This window comes from Balaenoptera acutorostrata, chromosome 5 (assembly GCF_949987535.1).
Source record: "Balaenoptera acutorostrata chromosome 5, mBalAcu1.1, whole genome shotgun sequence".
In the NCBI taxonomy this organism is placed as follows: Eukaryota; Metazoa; Chordata; class Mammalia; order Artiodactyla; family Balaenopteridae; genus Balaenoptera; species Balaenoptera acutorostrata.
In genome coordinates this window covers 81,689,221-81,713,282 of record NC_080068.1, presented here as the reverse complement: position 1 = coordinate 81,713,282, position 24,062 = coordinate 81,689,221, and the positions used below count along the sequence as shown (strand labels likewise).

At 37.2% G+C, this 24,062-nt stretch overlaps 1 protein-coding gene across 1 annotated transcript in view; it reads left to right on the top strand.

The window, feature by feature from the left end:
• The window catches only part of DTHD1 (death domain containing 1), a 74,568-nt gene extending 60,816 nt beyond the window's left edge, over positions 1–13,752 (top strand). The window contains exons 9-10 of the mRNA XM_007178835.3: positions 11,936–11,993; positions 13,294–13,752. Of these exons, the coding sequence (XP_007178897.3) occupies positions 11,936–11,993; positions 13,294–13,655 (420 nt within the window). The 3' untranslated portion in view covers positions 13,656–13,752. The remainder of the gene's footprint in view (positions 1–11,935; positions 11,994–13,293) is intronic.
• The last annotated feature ends 10,310 nt before the right edge of the window (positions 13,753–24,062 follow it).

The window sequence follows — 24,062 nt, the reverse complement described above, 5'->3', positions numbered from 1 at the left end:
ATGGAGTTGAGGGCAGAGTGACCAAAAGGTGTGAGAAGGTGGAGGAGAAGGAGAAGGAAACTGCAAAGATAGCACAGATAGATGTTGGCTGACCTAGTCCAGTGGATAAAGAAAAGCAATTGTCTTGAAAGAGAGTCAGCCGTTTATAGCTAATGGATTCTGGTCAAGCAATGGAGATTGGCTGACAACCTAAAGAAGCTGAAGCAAGAGAGTCTTTTGTTTTCTCTTTTTCTCTCTGTTTATACGCTGCCCTCACTTACACTAAGGTTCTGCTATGGTCTGTAGTTAATGACCTCAATATGAGTTGTAACTGTCAAAAATTTTTGTTTGGGGAAGTAACTTTTATTTGGGAAATGCCCTTACATAAGAGAATTAGTGCCTAAGGCTCTTGCAGTGGTAAGAGAAGCTGTAAGCTTCTTGTAAGTAATCTTGCAATCACATTTGTTCCTGGGCTTTGGGTTATTTCTAAATTTTGAGGTACTTTGCTCTTTCTTGTGTGACCAGATAGCTCCCTGGAATGTTGGGTCTGTGTGTGTGGCTCATGAGACTCACAGCTGGAGTTCTCTAGCTCTGGAGGTGCCAAAGGAGCTGCATTATTATTGGAAGATGATTTCATGCAGCAACTGCTAAAGAAGCTGAACAGGGGACCAGACTCCTACTGGGAGTGTGAATGGGGCTGACTTGGCTAAGACTGATGAATCAGAAGAAGGGGTGGAGGATGGTATTGTCTGTATTTTGGGACTTTAGTTTCTGTGTGAGACCAAAAAAGGAAAGATGTATTTTGTTGAAAATTTAAATTTTGTGTGACACACTATCTGATGTAATCTGTCTGGCCAGTTTGTTTGGATAACCTAACTCGGCTTTTTTGACAAGGAAACTAGAATGGGAGATGAGATCTTGGTATTCTGTAGAAGTTGATGTTATACCCTGATACATTTCAGGGGATTCTGGGCATAAAATGAAAGAGATATTTGCAAAGGCCCTTGAGGGGCTGGAGAAGGAAAGTGAGAACTATCTGCAATGGACCCTAACCTGGACAGGGAACAGGTGTCTTCAGGGTTCCATCAATTGTCTGGCTATAAGTTCATTTGAGTAGCAGATCTGACAGTTATTTGAGATCAAAACTTTATGATGAGGAAAAAAATTATTATGTTAATAAAATTATTTATTTGATTGAAAATAAAAGGATACAAAAATTACTGAAAGTCTAATTGGGGAGGGAAAACAAGCATATGCGAACAAGGATATATGAAGGGCATTGATGACGACACAAGACAACATTGAGTTAAGAGAGAAATTGAGTGGCAGTGCATAAATTCACAAATAAGAAACCAGGGACTAGAGTAGTTGATAAAAGAGGTGGAATTTGACCAATGGCTTTGAAAATATGGTAGGATTTGAAGGAGGAGATCATTCAAGTCAAGAGAAGGTATCATATAAACAGTTTTTACTACCCTATGTGTATATGTCAATGCCATGTCAAGCATGGTGAAGAATTAATATAGGAACAAGATACCTTATTAGCCCTCAAAGAGATGGCAGTCCAACAAGTAGAGCCAAGACTGATCATGGCTGGTTCTTGGAGTAAAGATACAACGAAAGTAAACTTTAAGATGTACCATGGAAAATAACGTTGGGTAAGGAAAAGGTTGTGCCCAAGTCCAATTGATTGGGTTGCACACAAAAGATCAAGCTGGTACATGTGTGATCTGAGTTAAAAAATGGTTTGCTTAGTTTTAAGAATTCAATAACAGGGTTGTACTTAAGAAGCATGGAAAGACTAGTCCGTAATTGAAGGAGTCTTAAAAAACGGTGGCCTGTAAACTTCAAGACACATACCCCTTCCAGGTGTGAGTGTCTGTCTTTGGTTCCAATCTTTTAAAAACACTTCTAAGTCAATGAGATCTCTGTTGTGCTTTGAAGCATAAATAAGACATATCTGTACATATCCGAGTTATTTATACTTTTATACTGATGCCCTTGAAAGACTTATAGTGAAAGAAAAACTGCCACATAAGCCCCACTACACCCTTTTACAAGGTATATGTGTATTACTGAGAACTTGAGAGCCAGGTTTAGATTTGCCAGACGATCTTCCTGAGCAGTAACATGTTGAAAGTGACATTTTAGAAACTGCATTAAGCAAAATAAAATACACAATATTAACATAAAAGCAGGTTACCTGAGAGGAATAATAAAAATTCCTTTAGCAAATAGTAGATCCTGAGAAGATGCAACAGAATAGCACTTTTTGATTGGAGGAAGGGAAGAAAGGAAAGTAGGGAAAAATTAAAGCCAGTCCTGCCAATGAAAGCATCCAAGGAACCATATGTAGACACAGAATCTGTGGGAGGGGACACTCCAGGACAAACAGAGGCTTCCCTGTTTGGCTTGGATCTGACCCTGAGCACCAGTGAAATTTAAAAGGTGGTATGCAAGGCAAAAATAGTGCACAGAAAAAAAAAAAAGCATGGGGGGAAAAAAAAAGAAAAGAGAAAGAAAAGGGAAGGGAAGGAATAGGAAGGGGGCACTGAAAATCCCTGAATGACGAGGCTATATGGGAGACCAGCACAGTGCCTGGAAGTGTAAAAGAGCCCAAGATTTCCTGTGCATCCACAATCACTGCTTCTGTGGCTGGGCACCAGATAAAGAATGTGGCTTGAATTTTCACATATGTGAAAAACTACATATACTTAAACACTAGAATCACTCTCAGTGCATCAAGGTGCTATGACACATCAGTGAAGAAAGAATGACTGAGGGGGGTAAATTGTTTACACAAAGAAAAGAAAAAATCCAATGCGCACCTCTTGTCCTAGACTCAATTCAGGTCATATGCCTGTTGATGGGAATGATAGAATCTGCTGCACTATTTAAATTGGTATTTCTCAATTTTTTGAGAGGATTAAGTACACAGTTAATATCTCAAAAATTCTATGCACTTATTTTACAGTGCTACAGTATCAATATACTTAAATTTGCATTGTTCTTATGTTGATTCTTAACCTCCTCCCATTAAAACTTCTTAATGTAAGTTTTAAAAAATTATGTAAATTTCAGGTGCACAGCATTATAATTCAACATGTGTATACACTACACAGTGATCACCACTACAAGTCTTGTTACCATCCATCACCATAGTTTACCCCCTTCACCCATTTCACTAACCCTCCAACCCCCTTCTTCTCTGGAAACCACAATTCTGATATCTGTATCTATGAGTTTGTTTTGGGTTTATTTTATTTGTTCCTTTGTTTTGTTTTTTGAGATTAGACATATGAATGAAATCATGTGGTATTTGTCTTTCTCTGCCTGAACTATTTCACTTAGTGTAATACCTTAAAGGTCCATCCATGTTGTCACAAATGGCAGGATTTCATTCCTTTTTTATGGCTGAGTAATATTTCATTGTGTACATATATACCACATCTTCTTTATCCATTCATGCATCAATAGACACTTATGCTGTTTCTATGCTGCAATAAACATAGGGGTGCATCTATCTTTTCAATTTCGTGTTTTTGTGTTCTTTGGATAAATATCAAGAAGTGGAAATATGGTAGTTCTATTCTTAATTTTCTGAGGAACCTCCATACTATTTTCCATAATGGCTGCACCAATTTACACTCCCACAACAATTAGGGTTCTCTTTTCTCCGTATCCTCTCTAACATTTGTTATTTCTTCTCTTTTCAATAATAGCCATTCTGATGGGTGTGAGGTAATATCTCATTGTCATTTTGATTTGCATTTCCCTAAAAATGTTGAACATCTTTTCATGTGCCTGTTAGCCATCTCTATGTCTTCTTTGTAAAACTGTCTGTTCAGATTCTCTGCCCTATTTTTTTTTTTTAAAGAGAAGAAAGATATTCGCCATGTATTTCTTCTTTAGGTCTTTTTTTTTTTTAACTTATTTTTATATTTATTTTTGGCTGTGTTGGGTCTTTGCTTCTGTGCGAGGGCTTTCTCTAGTTGCGGCAAGCGGGGGCCACTCTTCATTGCGGTGAGCAGGCCTCTCACTATCGTGGCCTCTCTTGTTGTGGAGCATAGGCTCCAGAAGCGCAGGCTCAGTAGTTGTGGCTCACGGGCCCAGTTGCTCTGTGTCATGTGGGATCTTCCCAGACCAGGGCTCAAACCCGTGTCCCCTGCATTGGCAGGCAGATTTTCACCACTCTGCCACCAGGGAAGCCCTCTGCCCATTTTTTAAATCATTTGTTTGTTTGTTATTGAGTTGTATGAGTTTTTTAAATGTATGTTAGATATTAACCCTTTATCAGATATATGATTTACAAATATCTTCTCCAATTCAGTAGGTTGCCTTTTCATTTTGATGATGCTTTCCTTCACTTTGCAGAAGTTTTTTAGTTTATATAGTCCCATTTGTTTATTTTTGCTTTTGTTTCCTTTGCATTTGGGTCAGATCCACAAAATCATAACTAAGAATGATGTCAGGGAGGTTACTGCCTATGTTTTTCTCTAGGATTATTATGGTTTCAGGTCTTACATTCAAGTCTTTAATCTATTTTTAGTTCAATTTTGTGTATGATGTAAGATAGTGGTCTAGTTTCTTTCTTTCTTTTTTTTTTGCATGTGGCTGTCCAGTTTCATAAACATTGTTTATTGAATACACTATCCTTTCACCATTGTATGTTCTTTGCTCCTTTGTCATAAATTAATTGTCCATATTTATGTGGGTTTATTTCTAGGCTCTCAATTCTGTTTCATTTATCTGTGTGTCTGTTTTTATGCCCATACTATACTCTTTTGATTAGCTTTGTAGTATAGTTTGAAATCAGAGAGCATGACACCTCCAGCTTTGCTCTTTTTTTTCAAGATTGTTTTGGCTATTTGAAATTTTTGAGGTTCCATACAGTTTTTAGTATTATTTGTTTCAGTTCTGTAAAGTATGCCATTGGAATTTTGATAGAGATTGCACTGAATCTGTATATTGCTTTGAGTTGTATGGACATTTTAATAATATTAATTGTTCGAATCCATGGACATGGAATATCTTTCCATTTGTTTGTGTCTTCAATTTCTTTCATCAGTGTTTAATAGTTTTCAATATACAGGTCTTTCACCTTGGTTAAATTTATCCCTAGATTTTTTCTTTTTAATTAATTTTGTAAGTGAAATAGGGAGCATTTTCTTTTTTCTTTTTTTAATTTTATTTATTTATTTTATTTATGGCTGTTTTGGGTGTTCGTTTCTGTGTGAGGGCTCTCTAGTTGTGGCAAACGGGGGCCACTCTTCATCGCGGTGCATGGGCCTCTCACTATCGCGGCCTCTCTTGTTGCGGAGCACAGGCTCCAGATGCGCAGGCTCAGTAATTGTGGCTCACGGGCCCAGTTGCTCCGTGGCATGTGGGATCTTCCCAGACCAGGGCTTGAACCCGTGTCCCCTGCATTGGCAGGCAGATTCTCAACCACTGCACCACCAGGGAAGCCCATTCCTAGATATTTTATTCTTTTTGATGCAATTGTAGACAGGATTTTTTTTCTAATTTCTCTTTCTGATAGTTTGTTATTAGTGTATAGAAATGCCACACGTTTCTGTATATTGATTTAGTATCCTGCAACTTTTCTGAATTCATTGATTAGTTCTCACTGTTTTTTGGTGGAATCTTTTGGGTTTTCTATATACAGCATCATATCATCTGCAAATATGATAGTTTTACTTCTTCCTTTTTTGGTTTGGATGTCTTTTATTTCTTTTTCTTGTCTAATTGCTATGGCTAGGACTACAATAATATGTTGAATAACAGTGGTGATCATGAGCATTCTTGTGTTATTCCTGTTCTTCAAGGAAAAGCTTTCAACGTTTTACCAGTGAGTATGATGTTAGCTGTGGGTTTGTCATATATGGCTTTTATTATGTTGAGTTATGTTACCTCTATACCTACTTTCTTAAGAGTTTTTTTTTATCATAAATGGATGCTGAATTTTGTCAAATGCTTTTTCCACATCTATTGAAATGATCAAATGATTTCTATTCTTCATTTGTTAATGTGATTCTTCACATTAATTAATTTGTGGCTATTGATTCATTGAATCATCCTTGCATTCCTGGAATAAATCCCACTTGGTTGTGGTATATGATTATTTTAATACAATGTTGGATTCAGTTTTCTAATATTTTGTTGAGGATTTTTGCATCTACATTCATCAAGGGATTTGGTCTGGATTTGTGTGTGTGTGTGTGTGTGTGTGTATGTGTGTGTGTGTGTGTGTGTGTGTGTGTGTGTGTGGTGTCCATGACTGGTTTTGATATCAGAGTAATGCTGGCTTTGTAAAACAAGTTTGGAAGTGTTCCAAACTCTTCAATTTTTTGATAGAGCTTGAGAAGGATAGGTATTAAATCTTCTTGAATATTTGGTAGAGTTCATCTGTGCAGCCGTCTGGTCCTGGACTTTTGTTTGTTGGGAACTTTTTGATTACTGCTTCAATCTCCTTGCTAGTAATTTGCCTATTCAGATTTATTCATAATTCAGCCTTGAGAGATTGTATGTTTCTAGGAATTTATCCATTTCTTCCAGATTGCCCATTTTTGGTTATATATTTGTTTAGAATAGTCTCAACTGATACTGTGGTATCAGTTGTAACTTATCTTTCATTTCTGAATTCACTTATTTGAGTGCTCTCTCTTTTTTTCTTGGTTAGTCTAGTTAAAGATTTGTTGATTTTGTTTATCTTTAAAAAAATCTCTTAGTTTCATTGATTGTTTCTATTTTTTGTCTCTATTTCATTTTTTCTGCATTGACTTTTATTATTTCCTTCCTTCTACTAATTTCCTTCCTTCTACCTGTTTATTCTTCTTTTACTAGTTCCTTTAGGTGTAAAGTTAAATTGTTTATTTGGGATTTTTCTTGTTCTGGAAGTAGGCCTTCATCTCTATGAATTTCCCTCTTAGAACCACTTTTGCTGGTGGTTTTCCATAGATTTTAGTATGTCATATTTCTTCTTTGATTTCCTAATAATCCATTGTTTGTTTGGTAGCATGTTGTTTAATCTTTACATTTTTGTGGGTTTTTCAGTTTCTTTCTTGTAGTTGATTTCCAGTTTTATGCCATTGTGGTCAGAGAAGATGCTGTGATAATATTTCAGTCTTCTTGAATTTATCAAGACTTGTTTTGTGGCCTAGCATATGATCTATGCTGGAGATTGTTCCATGTGCACTTGAAAAGAATGTGTATGCTGCTGCTCTTGGATAGAATGTTCTGTGTATATCTATTAAGTTCATCTGGTCTAATGTGTCATTTAAGTCCAATATTTCCTTATTGATATTCTGTCTGGATGATCTATCCATTGTTGTAAGTGAGGTGTTAAAATCCCCTAGTATTATTGTATTGCTTACATTTCTCACTTTAAGTCCATTATTACTTGTTTTATATATTTTGGTGCTTCTCTGTAGGGTATATATACATTTATAAATGTTATATATTCTTACTGGATTGATCCTGCTATCATTATGTAATGCCTTTCTTTGTCTTTTATTACAGTCTTTGTTTTAAAGTCTATTTTGTCTGATATGGCTATAGCTACTCCACTTTCTTTTAATTTCAATGTACACGGAATATCTTTTTCTGCTCCTTCATTTTCCGTCTGCATGTCCTTTCTTCTGAAATGAGTCTTTCATAGGTAGTGTATAGATGGGTCTTTTTTTTTTATCCATTCAGCCACTCTATATCTTTTGATTGGATCATTAGGTCTATTTGTATTTAAAGTAATTATTGATAGGTATGTACTTATTGCCATTTTGTTAATTGTTTTCTGGCTATTTTTATAGGTTTTTTTGTTGTTCTTCTTCTTATCTTTCTCTTTTCCCTTGTGTTTTGGTAGTTTTCTTTAGTGTTTTGTTTAGATTTCTTTCTCATTTTCTTTTGTGTATTCACTATTATTTTTTTTTCCTGTTGTTATTTTGAGGCTCACATAGAACATTCAATGTAAGTAGTACCCTGTTTTAAATTGGTAGCTATTTAAATCTGAACACATTCCAAATCTTTATCTTTTACTTCCCCACCCCCATTTTCTATTTTTGATGACACATTTTACATCTTTTTATTTTATGTACTCCTTAACTAATTATTGTAATTTTAATTTTCTACCTTTGTCTTTTACCCTTCCTACTTGCTTTACGAGTGATTGATCCACTACCCCTATTATATATTTACCTTTTCCAATGAGATTTTTACTTTTGTATGTTTTCTTATTATTAATTAGTACCATTTCTTTTCAACTTAAGGAAGTCCCTTTAATATTTGTTGCAGGGCTGGTTTACTGGTGATAGACTTTAGCTTTTGCTTATCCGGAAACTATTGATGTTTCCTTCAATTTTGAATGCTAACCTTGCTGGATAGAGATTTATTGGTTGGAAAAAAAATATTTTTCAGCACTTTGAATATGTCATGCCTTTCCCTTCAGGCCTGTAAAATTTCTGCTGAAAAGTCTGCTAATAGACTTATGGGGGCTTATTTTGCATGTAACAAGTTGTTTTTCTCTTGCTACTTTTAGGATTCTTTCTTTATCCTTAACTTTTACCATTTTAATTGTAATGTGTTTTGGTGTATGTCTCTTTGGGTTCATCTTATTGTAATCTCTGAGCTTCTTGGACCTTGATGTCTCTTTTCTTACTCAGATTAGGGACATTTTCAGGCACTGTTTCTTTAAAGAATTTTTCTGGCTCTTTCTCTCTCTCTTCTCCTTCTGGAACCCCGATAATGTGAAAGTTATTCCATTTGATGTTTTCCTAAAGGTATATTAAGGTATATTTACTTTTTAAAATTCCTTTTCTTTCTTTCTTTCTTTTTTTTTTCATTTTGCTGCTCAGTCTCAGTTTTCTATTGCTTTGTGTTCCAGGTCAGTGATTTGTTCTTCTACCTTATCCAGTCTGCTGTTGAATCCCTTAAGTGTATTTTTAAGTTCAATTATAACTTATGTTCAGTATTTTACTATATTTTCTGTCTCTGTTGAAGTTCTCACTGTGTTCATCCATTCTTCTCCCAAGTTTGGTGAGCATCTTTATGGCAATTATGCAGAACTCTTTATTAGGTAGATTGTTCATTTCCATTTTGTTTAATTCTTTTTCTGATGTTTTGTCTTATTCTTTTGATTGGAACATATTTCTCTTTCTCCTCATTTTTTCTAATTCTCTGGGTTTGTTTCTATGTATTAGGTAGATTAGCCATCTCTCCCAGTCTTGAAGGATGGTCTTTTTTAGGAAATGTCCTGTGGGACTCAGAAGCATAATCCCACGTGGCCACCAGAGCTAGGTGTCAAGGGATAGCCCCTTCCTGTTGTGGCAGGGCCCAGCTGCTGCTGCTGCAGGGCACTGGTTGGTGGAGCTGGCCTCCCACCAGCTTCGAGGCCCACCTGCTACTACTGTACATGCTGGTGGGTGGGGCTATTGCTCAGCTGGCTGTGAGGGCTGGCTGAGGTGCAGGCATGAGCAGAGTTCTCAGTGGGGTACCCCCATTAGCAGTAACAATTTAGAGGGACAATTCCAAAATGGCATCCACCTGTGCCCTCATTCACAAGATAGTGTGAGATCACAAAAATGGCTCCCACCAGGGTCTCAGTCCCCAGCGAACATCCCAACTGGTGGCTTCCTCTCTGAAAGATGCTTTAAGATTGGTAAGTCAGCCCCCTTTACCTATGGTCCATATGTTTTTTAACCTGGTGTTTTAACACTGGATTTTGAGTTGAGGGAGGCTTTGTACAAGCCCTTTAAGAGGTTTTTTTTTTGTTCCATTTAATTCTATTGTTTTCCTGGACATATTTCCTGTTGGTTTTCAAAGCCAGGTGTTTTGGGGGCTCATCTCTCCTGTGCAGGATCTAGGGTTTGGGGTGCTGGATGTAGAGCTCGATTCCCTCACTTCTCAGGGAAAAGATCCGTACTTTATGATCTCTCCTGATTGTGGATCACTGTGGCTGGGTTTTGGATTTTTCCTTGGTGAGACTTTTATCTCTGTCTCTCCTACCTGTCTCAATGTTTTCCTTTTACCCTTTGTCATGGAGGCATTGTTTGTCCAGTTTTAGTCCCTTACTGAGGGAATTATTTGATATGTGGTTGTAGATATGTTGTGTCCATGGGAGGAGGTGCATTCAGGATCTTCTATGCTGCCATCTTGCTCATATGCCTTAATGGAAGTTGTATATACATGTTTACGTAATGTCTATGACAAGAATACCTACAAAATATTATATTCAGATTTAATAAACCTGTACTGAGTGTTTTTTATGAACCAGTGTGCTATGCATTGACATAGAACACTTACATTATTCTGGTATCATTGCTAGGAGTAAATGTTTTAAAAATTTTGTTTTATTTTGAAATAATTATAGATTTACAGGAAGTTGCTAAATATAGTACAAAGAGGCACTATATATTCTCACCCAGTTTTCCTCAGTGGTTACACCTTACATAATTTTAGCAAAATATCAAAGCCAGGAAGTTAACATTGATACAATGTGTATGTATAGTACTATAACATTTTATCAGATGTGTAGATTTGTGTAACTACTGCATTCAAGATACACAACTATTCTAGCACTACAAAGACCTCCCCTGTGCTACTTTTTTATGGTCTTCTACCACTATCCTAACCCCTGTAAATCACTAATCTGTTCTATATCTTTATAATTCTGTAATTTCAAAAATGACATAAATGGAATCAGAATATGCGACCTTTGGAGACTGGAATTTTTCACTCAGCACAGTACCCTGAGGTCCATGCAAGTTGTTTCATTTATCAGTGATTTATCCTCTTTATTATTGAATAGTATCCCATCTTGTGGATGTACCATAGTTTGTTTAGCCATTCACCTATTGCAGAAAATGTTAGTTGTTTCCAGTTTTTGGCTATTACAAATAAAGTTGCTCTGACCATTTGTGTACAGGTTTTTGTGATGTGTGTGTGCATTATAAGAAATCACATTTCAGGGCTTCCCTGGTGGCGCAGTGGTTGAGAATCTGCCTGCCAATGCAGGGGACACGGGTTCGAGCCCTGGTCTGGGAAGATCCCACATGCCGCGGAGCAACTAGGCCCGTGAGCCACAACTACTGAGCCTGCGCGTCTGGAGCCTGTGCTCCGCAACAAGAGAGGCCGCGATAGTGAGAGGCCCGTGCACTGCGATGAAGAGTGGCCCCCGCTTGCCGCAACTAGAGAAAGCCCTAGCACAGAAACGAAGACCCAACACAACAATCAATCAATCAATAAATCTTTAAAAAAAAAAAAAAGTAGAAATCACATTTCAGAGCTGAGACTGTGGGGGTAAATCAATTGTCCATAGCACTGAACAGGTTTCCAAACCCAGATGTTTTTAGTTTACCTCCTGTGCTGTTTTCATGATCCCATATTAATGAGAACAAACTGCAGACAGTGTAGAAAAGTAATGATTATATATTTGATTCCTCCTTGACAAAGTTTTGGTTTCAGAATAATTTCTGCTTAAAGATTTGATTGTTTTTAGCATCATGTCTGCACATTGATTCACTCATTTTTTCACAAAAACTAATGTTTGAGTACCCATTAGGTACCAGGCCTGGTGCTGAGTGTTGAGGCAAGATGCCTGGCCCATGATGGCTTTTACAATACTATGTTTGTAGCATAGAGGTAACTTGATCTTTGTTAGCTAGTATTAACAGTTTTAAATTTTATTTTAGAAAATGTTTATTGAGAGTTAATGTGAATGCTAAAATAATATTTAAATGTGTATTCCTAAATTTAAATTCTCTGAAAGATTTGGGTTAATATATGTTGCCTTATCTTAAGAAAGCAATTGCTGAGCATGCATGCACAAATACACAACCTAATTTTGCAAGGCATGCAGTTCAGGACTTTTTCCAAATAGAGGTGAAGTTCAGATGGACTTTTATGTGTAGCTTGTTCACAAATTAATGATTTCTTCTGCTTATTCTGTGTCCCTTTCTCCCAAAAGCATGAAAAATTAATCAACCGTCCACAGAGTACCAAAAGAATTTCTACAGATCCTCTAGGTAAGGAATACTTGCTCTGTCTTCATTATGATGGTGCTATTTTTCTCTTATATTTAATGTGAATCTTTTGGTAAGAAAGAATAGAGAACTTTGTAATTAACAATAAGTTATTAAATAATCATTTATTATCAGTCTAATAAATGAGTTTTCCTTGATAAGTCATGTATGTATAAACAAAAACATTCTTGAATGTAGATGTAGTTAAAATTTTATTAAAATCTACAAGAAATATGAATTCTACTAAGTATTATTGAACTAAGATAACTAGTAATTACTTTGTTTGGTAAATAGACTACTACAGTTTGTCCTGAAATGTTGACTATTAGGGTTCAAAACTTAAAATAGGTTTTAAATAGAGGTATATATGGAGGTATGAAACCACATAGGAAACATGTAAAATTTGATTGTGGTTATTCATAATACAATTACATAACAATGACGCATATTTCAGGGTAGAATTTGACACTTTTATTCTATTTTAGCCTTTGAAACAATTCATTTTGTGATGCTAATTGTTACTACTGTGATAATTTATTAGTCTTCAAAAGACATCGGTGAATGCGTTTGACTACTGTGTCAGTCTCACCACTGATGGCTGAACATTTCATTCAGGTGTTATCTTTATGGACTTGTACAGAAAATACACAAGCTTTGCTGAATTATTAGAAGTGAGTAGGATAGAAATAAACCTTAGAGTTATACACTCTTTCAGAGGCAATAAAATTGTTTTCAAAGAGAGAGCAGGTGACAGAGCAAAAACAAAACATAAAATACCAAAGCCCAAACCCCAAAAACCAAAAGAAAAAAAACCCAGTAAAACATCAATAGCAGTAGGTGAAAGCCAAGCAAGTTTATAATGTTGTTGACTATTGAAGAACTTGATGTTCAAATAAAAGCACTCCCACTACTATTGTCAACAACCCCAAGAGTATAGTGATCTTTCCTAAGTGTACCAGGAAGTCCTAAATTAGGACTAGATTTGCCCCTATCCTAGTCTTACTTAATTAGACTATCTGGAGTGGAGGCCTAAACACCATTTTAATGAGCCCTACTGGATCTCAGGGAAGTTAAAATTTGAGAAGCATTTCTAACCCTTTGCAATAGGTGGTTCCCTCAGAAGAAGACCCCAGAAAGGGCAGGGGTTCAAAGGCTCTCAACTGTCCATCTGGGTGGTCCCAAATCTTTCTGCTTCTCAGAGGCCAAACCAGAGATTAAGTTTCCTGTGAACAGTTGGAGGGTTAGATGAGCACACCCTCCATGAAAGGGTCCTAACACTGAGTGTCCCACGTGTGCCTCGCAGAAGCCCTGTGGGACAACTTGCTCTACTGGCTGGCAGACGAGCTCTCAGAAGAAAACGCCCTGTGTCTCTCCTCATCCCTCCCCCTTCGCCGCAGCACCATTCAGCTCATCAAACTGAAGAACCCTGATGATCTCACAGAACAGACCCACGAACTTCTTTGCTTTTGGAAAAGATCACTCCCAAATTCCACGGACAAACTTCGCCTTCTGGCTCGCCATCTCCGCAAGATCGGCAGGAGTGACCTTGCAGAAGAGCTCAAATTCAAGTGGGAAAATAAAGTGTTCACTGAACCTCAGCAGTGGTCTGATGTGGCAGAGTTCAGCCCCGCTACTCTTTCTTTTGCCCTAGAAAAGGGGTCATAGTTGGTTTGAAGACCGTTTCTGTCAACATTTTACTAGCAGTTTCCAAGTAATGTTGTTTGAAGTGAATCTCTTTGATAGACGTATTATTGAGACAAGTGAAGAAGCACTAATCAGACAATAAAAAGCATCTGTGGGTTTGAATCCTCGCTCATGGTTCAGTGATATATGTTCTGCAGCCAAACTTAAGAGCATTTGTAATAGAGTTTGCCCTGTGTGTAGTTTAATAGCTGGGGTTGCTTTTTAAGTGTAAAGGAAAGGTATGGTATACAGAATCCCCCCTTTTTTTTAATTGTTATTTACATAAAAGTAAACTAGTTACCCAGGACTCCAAGCAACTGATTCACATTATGTGCATACCGTGGAGCCCACAGTTAACAATACAAAATAAATTGGGCTGCAGACGCCTGATGTTGATGATAGCAAATCACTTTAAGAGAACATCTAAGGTTGAAATAAATTAAAAATAGAAGAACACTTCAGCCATTTACTCCCACAAACTATTAATAAGATTTAGCCTAGAATCGGGAAAACCTCGTATGTTATTATTAGTAAAATGGGGCAGCGCAGAGACCATGGAGCGTCAGTGAAAGAACTCAGGGCCTTTTGCACCGACTTAGGAAAACAACCTGCTACTAAATCAGTTTGACAGAAACCTTATTACATAAGCCCTATAGGAGCATTATTGTTTTAAAAAAAACACCTGTAAAAAACCAAAAACTAAAAGAAAAAAATAATAATTACATGGGAGGAACCAAGATGGTGGAGTAGAAGGACGTGCTCCCACTCCCTCTTGTGAGAACACCAGAATCACAACTAGCTGCTGGACAATCATCGACAGGAAGACACTGGAACTCACCAAAAAATATACACCACATCCAAAGACAAAGGAGAAGCCACAATGAGACGGTAGGAGGGGCACAATCAGAGTAAAATCAAATCCCATAACTGCTGGGTGGGTGACTCACAGACTGGCAAACACTTATACCACAGAAGTCCACCCACTGGAGTGAAGGTTCTGAGCCCCACGTCAGGCTTCCCAACCTGGGGGTCCGGTAACGGGAGGAGGAATTCATAGAGAATCAGACTTTGAAGCCTAGTGGGAATTGATTGCAGGACTTCAACAGGACTGGGGGAAACAGAGACCCCACTCTTGGAGGGCACACACAAAATAGTGTGCACATCGGGACCTAGGGGAAGGAGCAGGGACCCTGGGGGAGACTGAACCAGACCTACCTGCTAGTGTTGGAAGGTCTCCTGCAGACGCAGGGGGTGGCTCTGTTTCACCATGGCGACAAGGACACTGGCAGCAGAAGTTCTGGGAAGTACTCCTTGGCGTGAGCCCCCCCAGAGTCTGTCATTAGCCCCACCAAAGAGCCCAGGTAGGCTCCAGTGTTGGGTTGCCTCAGGAAAAACAACAAACAGGGAAGGAACCCAGCCCCACCCATCAACAGTCAAGTGGATTAAAGTTTTACTGAGCTCTGACCACCACAGCAACAGCCAGCTCTACCCACCACCAGAGCCTCCAATCAAGCCTCTTAGATAGCCTCAACCACCAGAGAGCAGACAGCAGAAGCAAGAAAAACTATAATCCTGCAGCCTGTGGAACAAAAACCACATTCACAGAACGACAGACAAGATGAAAAGGCAGAGGGCTATATACCAGATGAAGGAACAAGATAAAACCCCAGAAAAACAACTAAATGAAGTGGAGATAGGCAACCTTCCAGAAAAAGAATTCAGAATAACGATAGTGAAGATAATCCAGGACCTCGGAATAAGAATGGAGGCAAAGATCGAGAAGATGCAAGAAATGTTTAACAAAGACCTAGAAGAATTAAAGAAAAAACAAACAGAAATGAACAATACAATAACTGAAATGAAAACTACACTAGAAGGAATCAACAGCAAAATAACTGAGGCAGAAGAACGGGTAAGTGACCTGGAAGACAGAATGGTGGAATTCACTGCTGTGGAACAGACTAAAGAAAAAAGAATGAAAAGAAATGAAGACAGCCTAAGAGACCTCTGGGACAACATTAAACGCAACAACATTCGCATTATAGGGGTCCCAGAAGGAGAAGAGAGAGAGAAAGGACAAGAGAAAATATTTAAAGAGATTATAGTCGACAACTTCCCTAACATGGGAAAGGAAATAGCCGCCCAAGTCCAGGAAGCACAGCGAGTCCCATACAGGATAAACCCAAGGAGAAACACGCCGAGACACACAGTAATCAAATTGGCAAAAATTAAAGACAAAGAAAAATTATTGAAGGCAGCAAAGGAAAAACGACAAATAACATACAAGGGAACTCCCATAAGGTTGACAGTTGATTTCTCAGCAGAAACTCTACAAGCCAGAAGGGAGTGGCATGATATACTTAAAGTGATGAAAGAGAAGAACCTACAACCAAGATTACTCTAACAGGCAAGGATCTCACTGAGATTTGATGGAGAAATCAAAAGCTTTACAGACAAGCAAAAGCTAAGAGAATTCAGCACCACCAAACCAGCTCTAAAACAAATGCTAAAGGAACTTCTCTAAGTGAGAAACACAAGAGAAGAAAAGGACCTACAAAAACAAACCCAAAACAATTAGGAAAATGGTCATAGGAACATACATATCGACAATTACCTTAAACGTGAATGGATTAAATGCTCTAACCAAAAGACACAGGTTTGTTGAATGGATACAAAAACAAGACCCATATATATGCTATCTACAAGAGAGTCACTTCAGACCTAGGGACACATATAGACTGAAAGTGAGAGGATGGAAAAAGATATTCCATGCAAATGGAAATCAAAAGAAAGCTGGAGTAGCTATACTCATATCAGATAAAATAGACTTTAAAATAAAGAATGTTACAAGAGACAAGGAAGGACACTACATAATCATCAAGGGATCAATCCAAGAAGAAGATATAACAATTATAAATATATCTGTACCCAACATAGGAGCACCTCAATACATAAGGCAAATGCTAACAGCTATAAAAGAGGAAATCGACAGCAACACAATAATAGTGAGGGACTTTAACACCTCACTTACACCAATGGACAGATCATCCAAAATGAAAATAAATAAGGAAACAGAAGCTTTAAATGACACAATAGACCAGATAGATTTAATTGATATTTATAGGACATTCCATCCAAAAACAGCAGATTACACTTTCTTCTCAAGTGCGCATGGAACATTCTCCAGGATAGACCACATCTTGGGTCACAAATCAAGCCTCAGTAAATTTAAGAAAATTAAAATCATATCAAGCATGTTTTCTGACCACAACGCTATGAGATTAGAAATCAATTACAGGTAAAAAAACGTTAGAAACACAAACACATGGAGGGTAAACAATACATTACTAAATAACCAAGAGATCACTGAAGAAATCAAAGAGGAAATCAAAAAATACCTAGAGACAAATGACAATGAAAACACGATGATCCAAAACCTATGGGATGCAGCAAAAGCAGTTCTAAGAGGGAACTTTATAGCTATACAAGCCTACCTCAAGAAACAAGAAAAATCTCAAGCAAACAATCTAACCTTACACCTGAAGGAACTAGAGAAAGAAGAACAAACAAAACCCAAAGTTAGCAGGAGGAAAGAAATCATAAAGATCAGAGGGAAAATAAATGAAATACAAACAAAGAAAACAATAGAAAAGATCAATAAAACTAAAAGCTTGTTCTTTGAGAAGATAAACAAAATTCATAAGCCATTAGCAAGACTCATCAAGAAAAAGAGGGAGAGGACTCAAAGCAATAAAATTAGAAATGAAAATGGGGACGTTACAACAGACACCGCAGAAATACAAAGCATCCTAAGAGACTACTACAGGCAACTCTATGCCAATAAAATGGACAACCTGGAAGAAATGGACAAATTCTTAGAAAGGTATAACCTTCTAAGACTGAACCAGGAAGAAACAGAAAATATGAACAGACCAATCACAAGGAATGAAATTGAAACTGTGATTAAAAATCTTCCAACAAACACAAGTCCAGGACCAGATGGCTTCACAGGTGAATTCTATCAAACATTTAGAGAAGAGCTAACACCCATCCTTCTCAAACTCTTCCAAAAAATTGCAGAGGAAGGAACACTCTCAAACTCATTCTATGAGGCCACCATCACCCTGATACCAAAACCAGACAAAGATACTACAAAAATAGACAATTACAGACCAATATCACTGATGAATATAGATGCAAAACTCCTCAACAAAATACCAGCAAACAGAATCCAACAACACATTAAAAGGATCATACACCATAATTAAGTGGGATTTATGCCAGGGATGCAAGGATTCTTCAATATACGCAAATCAATCAATGTGATACACCATATTAACAAATTGAAGAATAAAAACCATATGATCATCTCAATAGATGCAGAAAAAGCTTTTGACAAAATTCAACACCCATTTATGATATAAACTCTCCAGAAAGTGGGCATAGAGGGAACCTACCTCAACATAATAAAGGCCATATATGACAAACCCACAGCAAACATCATTCTCAACGGTGAAAAACTGAAAGCATTTCCTCTAAGATCAGGAACAAGACAAGGATGTCCACTCTCACCACTATTATTCAACATAGTTCTGGAAGTCCTAGCCACGGCAATCAGAGAAGAAAAAGAAATAAAAGGAATACAGATTGGAAAAGAAGAAGTAAAACTGTCACGGTTTGCAGATGACATGATACTATACATAGAAAATCCTAACGATGCCAAAAGAAAACTACTAGAGCGAATCAATGAACTTGGTAAAGTTGCAGGATACAAAATTAATGCACAGAAATCTCTTGCATTCCTATACACTAATGATGAAAAATCTGAAAGAGAAATTATGGAAACACTCCCATTTACCATTGCAACAAAAAGAATAAAATACCTAGGAATAAACCTACCTAGGGAGACAAAAGACCTGTATGCAGAAAACTATGACACTGATGAAAGAAATTAAAGATGATACCAACAGATGGAGAGATATACCATGTTCTTGGATTGGAAGAATCAATATTGTGAAAATGACTATACTGCCCAAAGCAATCTACTGATACAGTGCAATCCCTCTCAAATTACCAATGGCATTTTTTACAGAACTAGAACAAATCATCTTAAAATTTGTATGGAGACACAAAAGACCCCGAATAGCCAAAGCAGTCTTGAGGGAAAAAAATGGAGCTGGAGGAATCAGACTCCCTGACTTCAGACTATACTACAAAGCTACAGTAATCAAGACAATATGGTACAGGCACAAAAACAGAAACGCAGATCAATGGAACAAGATAGAAAGCCCAGAGATAAACCCATGCACCTATGGTCAACTAATCTATGACAAATGAGGCAAAGATATACAATGGAGAAAAGACAGTCTCTTCAATAAGTGGTGCTGGGAAAACTGGACAGCTACATGTACAAGAATGAAATTAGAACACTCCCTAACACCATACACAAAAATAAACTCAAAATGGATTCGAGACCTAAATGTAAGACCGGACAGTATAAAACTCTTAGAGGAAAACATAGGAAGAACACTCTTTGACATCAATCACAGCAAGATCTTTTTTGATCCACCTCCTAGAGTAATGGAAATAAAAACAAAAATAAACAAATGGGACCTAATGAAACTTCAAAGCTTTTGCACAGCAAAGGAAACCATAAACAAGACGAAAAGACAACCCTCAGAGTGGGAGAAAATATTTGCAAATGAATCAACAGACAAAGGATTAATCTCCAAAATATATAAACAGCTCATTCAGCTCAATATCAAAGAAACAAACAACCCAATCCAAAAATGGGCAGAAGACCTAAATAGACATTTCTCCAAAGAAGACATACAGATGGCCAAGAAGCTCATGAAAAGTTGCTCAACATCACTAATTATTAGAAAAATGCAAATCAAAACTACAATGAGGTATCACCTCACACCAGTCAGAATGGGCATCATCAGAAAATCTACAAACAACAAATGCTGGATAGGATATGGAGAAAAGGGAACCCTCTTGCACTGTTGGTGGGAATGTAAATTGATACAGCCACTATGGAGAACAGTATGGAGGTTCCTTAAAAAACTAAAAATAGATTTACCATATGATCCAGCAATCCCACTACTGGGCATATACCCAGAGAAAACCATAATTCAAAAAGACACATGCACCCCAATGTTCACTGCAGCACTATTTACAATAGCCAGGACATGGAAGCAACCTAAACGCCCATCGACAGACGAATGGATAAAGAAGAGGTGGTACATATATACAATGGAATATTACTCAGCCATAAAAAGGAACGAAATTGAGTCATTTGTTGAGATGTGGATGGATCTAGAGACTGTCATACAGAGTGAAGTAAGTCAGAAAGAGAAAAACAAATATCGTATATTAACGCATGTATGTGGAACCTAGAAAAATGGTACAGATGAGCCGGTTTGCAGGGCACAAGTTGAGACACAGATGTAGAGAACAGACATATGGACACCAAGGGGGGAAAACTGTGGTGGGGTGGGGATGGTGGTGTGCTGAATTGGGCGATTGGGATTGACCTGGATACACTGATGTGTATAAAAGTGATGACTAATAAGAACCTGCAGTATAAAAAAACAAACAAACAAAACAACTAATACTAAACTTTCATTGGGTTATGTGTATGGAAATATGTTAATATAAATGTTTCAGACATTACATGAAATTTCTAAAAATCTTATATGTTCTGGTATAATGTTATAAGTCATAATTCTAGTTATTACTTTAAAATGTATATCTCAGAAGTAACTAAATTTCCTTGTCAATTGCATTATTATGAACTTTCATCAAATCTTCAACCGTGGTCATTTTTAAGTCTTTTGTCATTTACAGACAGTTCTGGGTGTACTCTGATGCTTTTGCAAAAATGTTCCTATAAAAGGGTTTCATCTTCGAGGAATTCATGGAAAAGACTCTGACAAGTACAGGTTTCTGGTAACTGATTGTACTGCTGAACTGAATGAATAAGCATTTTCAGAACTCTAATGAAAAACTGATGAACTCATAAAAGTGCTAACAAAAGATCAAGATAAAAAAAGAATTAATTACATGGGACTGAGTGAACTGATGAGGATGATTATAATTTTTGTGACTTTCTGTTTGAATTTTAAAAAAAAATCCCACAAGGACTCAGAGGCAAAGAATATACAAATCAATTTTCACTGCAAAGTAAAGGAACTGTTACAGTGGAGGATTACTGGACTGAATGTCAATATTATGACATAGTATGAGTGTGTTTTGTGTTTGGTAATTGCAATCATTGTTGCTTTTTTTGTGGTCATCCATTTACAATGCTTGGTGTCAGTCTATTTATCTCTTGTAAAAATAAAATACAGTGTGTGTGTGTGAAAAAAAAAAGAAAGAAATACAAATTGTATAATTTTGGTTATTCCACATATGAGTGAAGCGTTCTTATATTTGCGTTTAAATCTGGCATTGCATGATATAAGACAAATGTTAAAATTCAAAAAATAATAATAATAATAATTACCTAAGCCCCTCCATCATTGATAATTCCTGTTAATGTTTATGTTTTGAGGCTTTGGAAACCCTAAAGCACTTTAGCTTCCTGTAACAGCATGACATGAATGGGCCTTACATTAGTTACATGAAAAATTAAACATGTATATGGTTCTCAGATTTAAAGGCAGGATTTCCTTCTATTAAATTAGCCAGAGACTTAGAGATCTATTTGGTTATATGTTAAAAAAGAGAATTCCAATTTTCAAACACGTTCCTATTAAGAAACCTTTCAGCAGTCAAGATTTTTATCATTTTTACATGTTTCCAGAAAGGTACAATATTTGTCACGTATCCTTGGAATGAAGAAAACAGACTGAAATGTTCATTGTCTTTCTGACTACGAAATAAAACAGAAGTCACGAAAATAAAATTTGCCTCTTATTCCACCACTAGAGATTACTATTCTGAAAATATTTTCTTCCAGTTTTTCTTTTTTCCTGGAAGGAAAGGTTTCTACTTCTGTGTATACAGATGTATATAAACACACCTATGTGCACACACACACACACACATACACACAAATACATACAAATCTCTTCAGATGTACCACCTCACTCACCCACCTCCTCCTCACTCACTCACACATCTCCTCACACCCCATCTCTCTGTCCTCATACCCCCCAAGCATGCTCACTCATATAGACACAAGCATAGCCTCCCACACACCTGTTACAGACACTCCTGCCCCTTACAGGGACAGACTCTCATCCACCTGTACCTTCTCACATGCATTCATACACTCTCACATACACACACCGCACTCCTGCCGCCTCACACAGACACACTTCTTCATATACATCTCCCCCGCACAGACACCCTTACACAACATACAGTCTCAGATTCACGCGTACACCCTCACATATGCCTTCACACATGCATACACACCACCCTCCTGCAGCACACGCACACATATACTCGTCAACATGCATACCCCCTGACACACACACACACACGCACCTGCACTCTCTCTCTCTCTCTCACACACACACAAACTCATTTACATCCATACCCTCACAGGCACGTATCCCTTCACACACACATGCTGACACATTTTTCCCCAGAATTTTTAAAAATGCATGTATTATGGCAGCAGTAAAATAATATAAAGGTATATAAAGAAAAAAAATTGATCATCTCTGCAGCACCTCCTCTCCCTTGGGTAACCAAAGGAATTATCAGCCCCATATGTGGCATGTGTGCCACATCCACGCTCTACCCTTGTGCATCCTGCTCTCTGTCTGGTGGGCTGAACTGTAGGGACCATGTTGGCGATGCTCTGGCTTCTGGGTGGCCTTGGTTAACGGGGAGCCCCAGCAGGAGGCTGGGAGGAGGGAGAAGAGTGAGTTAGATGGTCCCCTTTCTTTCTCCCTTGAATTCACTGAAGCTGGGATGCATCCCTCACCCAAAGGCCACTGCCCCTCTCCTCTATGGGCAGCTCTCTCCCGGGACTGGGAACCACTCCTGCTTATGTCCCATCCGGTCTCGGGTAGTGACAGCTGTATTGCTTCACTGTCCCTTGTGGTCCTTCATACCCTGCCCACCATTTTAAGACAAAGCCTCCTCCAATTATCCTAATTTGAGTGTATCATGTGTTTCCTATTGAGACCCTGACTGGTACTTCTAATAGCAACTTACATGTTTTTTATTTTCCAGAATGGGGGTCGTATATTATATAAACAGTTTTAAATATTATTGTATTTTATTAAATTATGGGCATTTTCCAATGTCTTTAAATGTTTTAATAGCTGTATAATATCTCACTTCATAGCCATAGCATAATTAATTTTAGTATTACCTATTTTTGAAAATTTAAGAAGTGATATAATGCAGTATATATACTTTTATGTCTGGCTTTTGAATTCAAATTTATGTTGTTGAAATCCATCCATGTTGTTTATGTGGCAATAGTCTGCTCCTTCTCATTAATAAATAATATTCCATTATATGTAGATACTATATATTATACATCCATTTCACTGTAAATAGGTATTTCAGTAGATTCCAGTTTGGAGCTATCACAAATGGGGTTTATATGAACTTTCTGTATACACATTTTAGTGAACATATATATTAATTTCTTCCAAACATAAACTTAAAGAGTATTACAATTGGGTTACCATAGTTCATTTAGCTTTCCCCTCTTGTTGTATATTCAGATGACTTCCTTCTTCTATAAAAATAATGATGCAATGATCATCTTTCCACATATGTATATAAATTATTATTTAATTAGGATACATTTTTAGGAATGGGATTACTTACTAGGAACATTTTTAAGGCTCCTGATAACACATTGCCAAATTGCCATTTTATATTCTAATCATCAGGTTATGAAGATTCTTAGGAAAACAGTATATTTAAGTACATTTATTACATAAATAAATCAACTTGAGGCACATAACATGAAATTCTACATCCTAGGTAAGCCTGGATTGTCTTCAATTGCTCTATTGGAAAAAAAGAGATATTGGTTTAAATCTTTTACAGTATTTCTTCTACTAATGAATAGAGCATATTCTAGTGGCATTGCCATTTTTAAAAATTATCAAAAGGAGGAGTAATATAGCATATGGACAGATTCCAGGATGTCAGAGAACTTAGCAAATATGGCTAATTTGCAAAAAATGGAATGTTAAATTCATTTATTCAACAGATATTTACTGAACACAAACCCTGGGTCAAGCAATTGGCAATCTGTTCAATGCCAGAAGTACAAAAATGAGTAAGAGACAGTCCCCTGGGTTATGCTTTCTGCGTAAAGCAAGAGCGAACGAATGAGATCATCATATTGTTCATTGCCTGTAATGAATCAAGCTCTTTTGGCTTAGCCCTTTACAAGTATTCACTTAT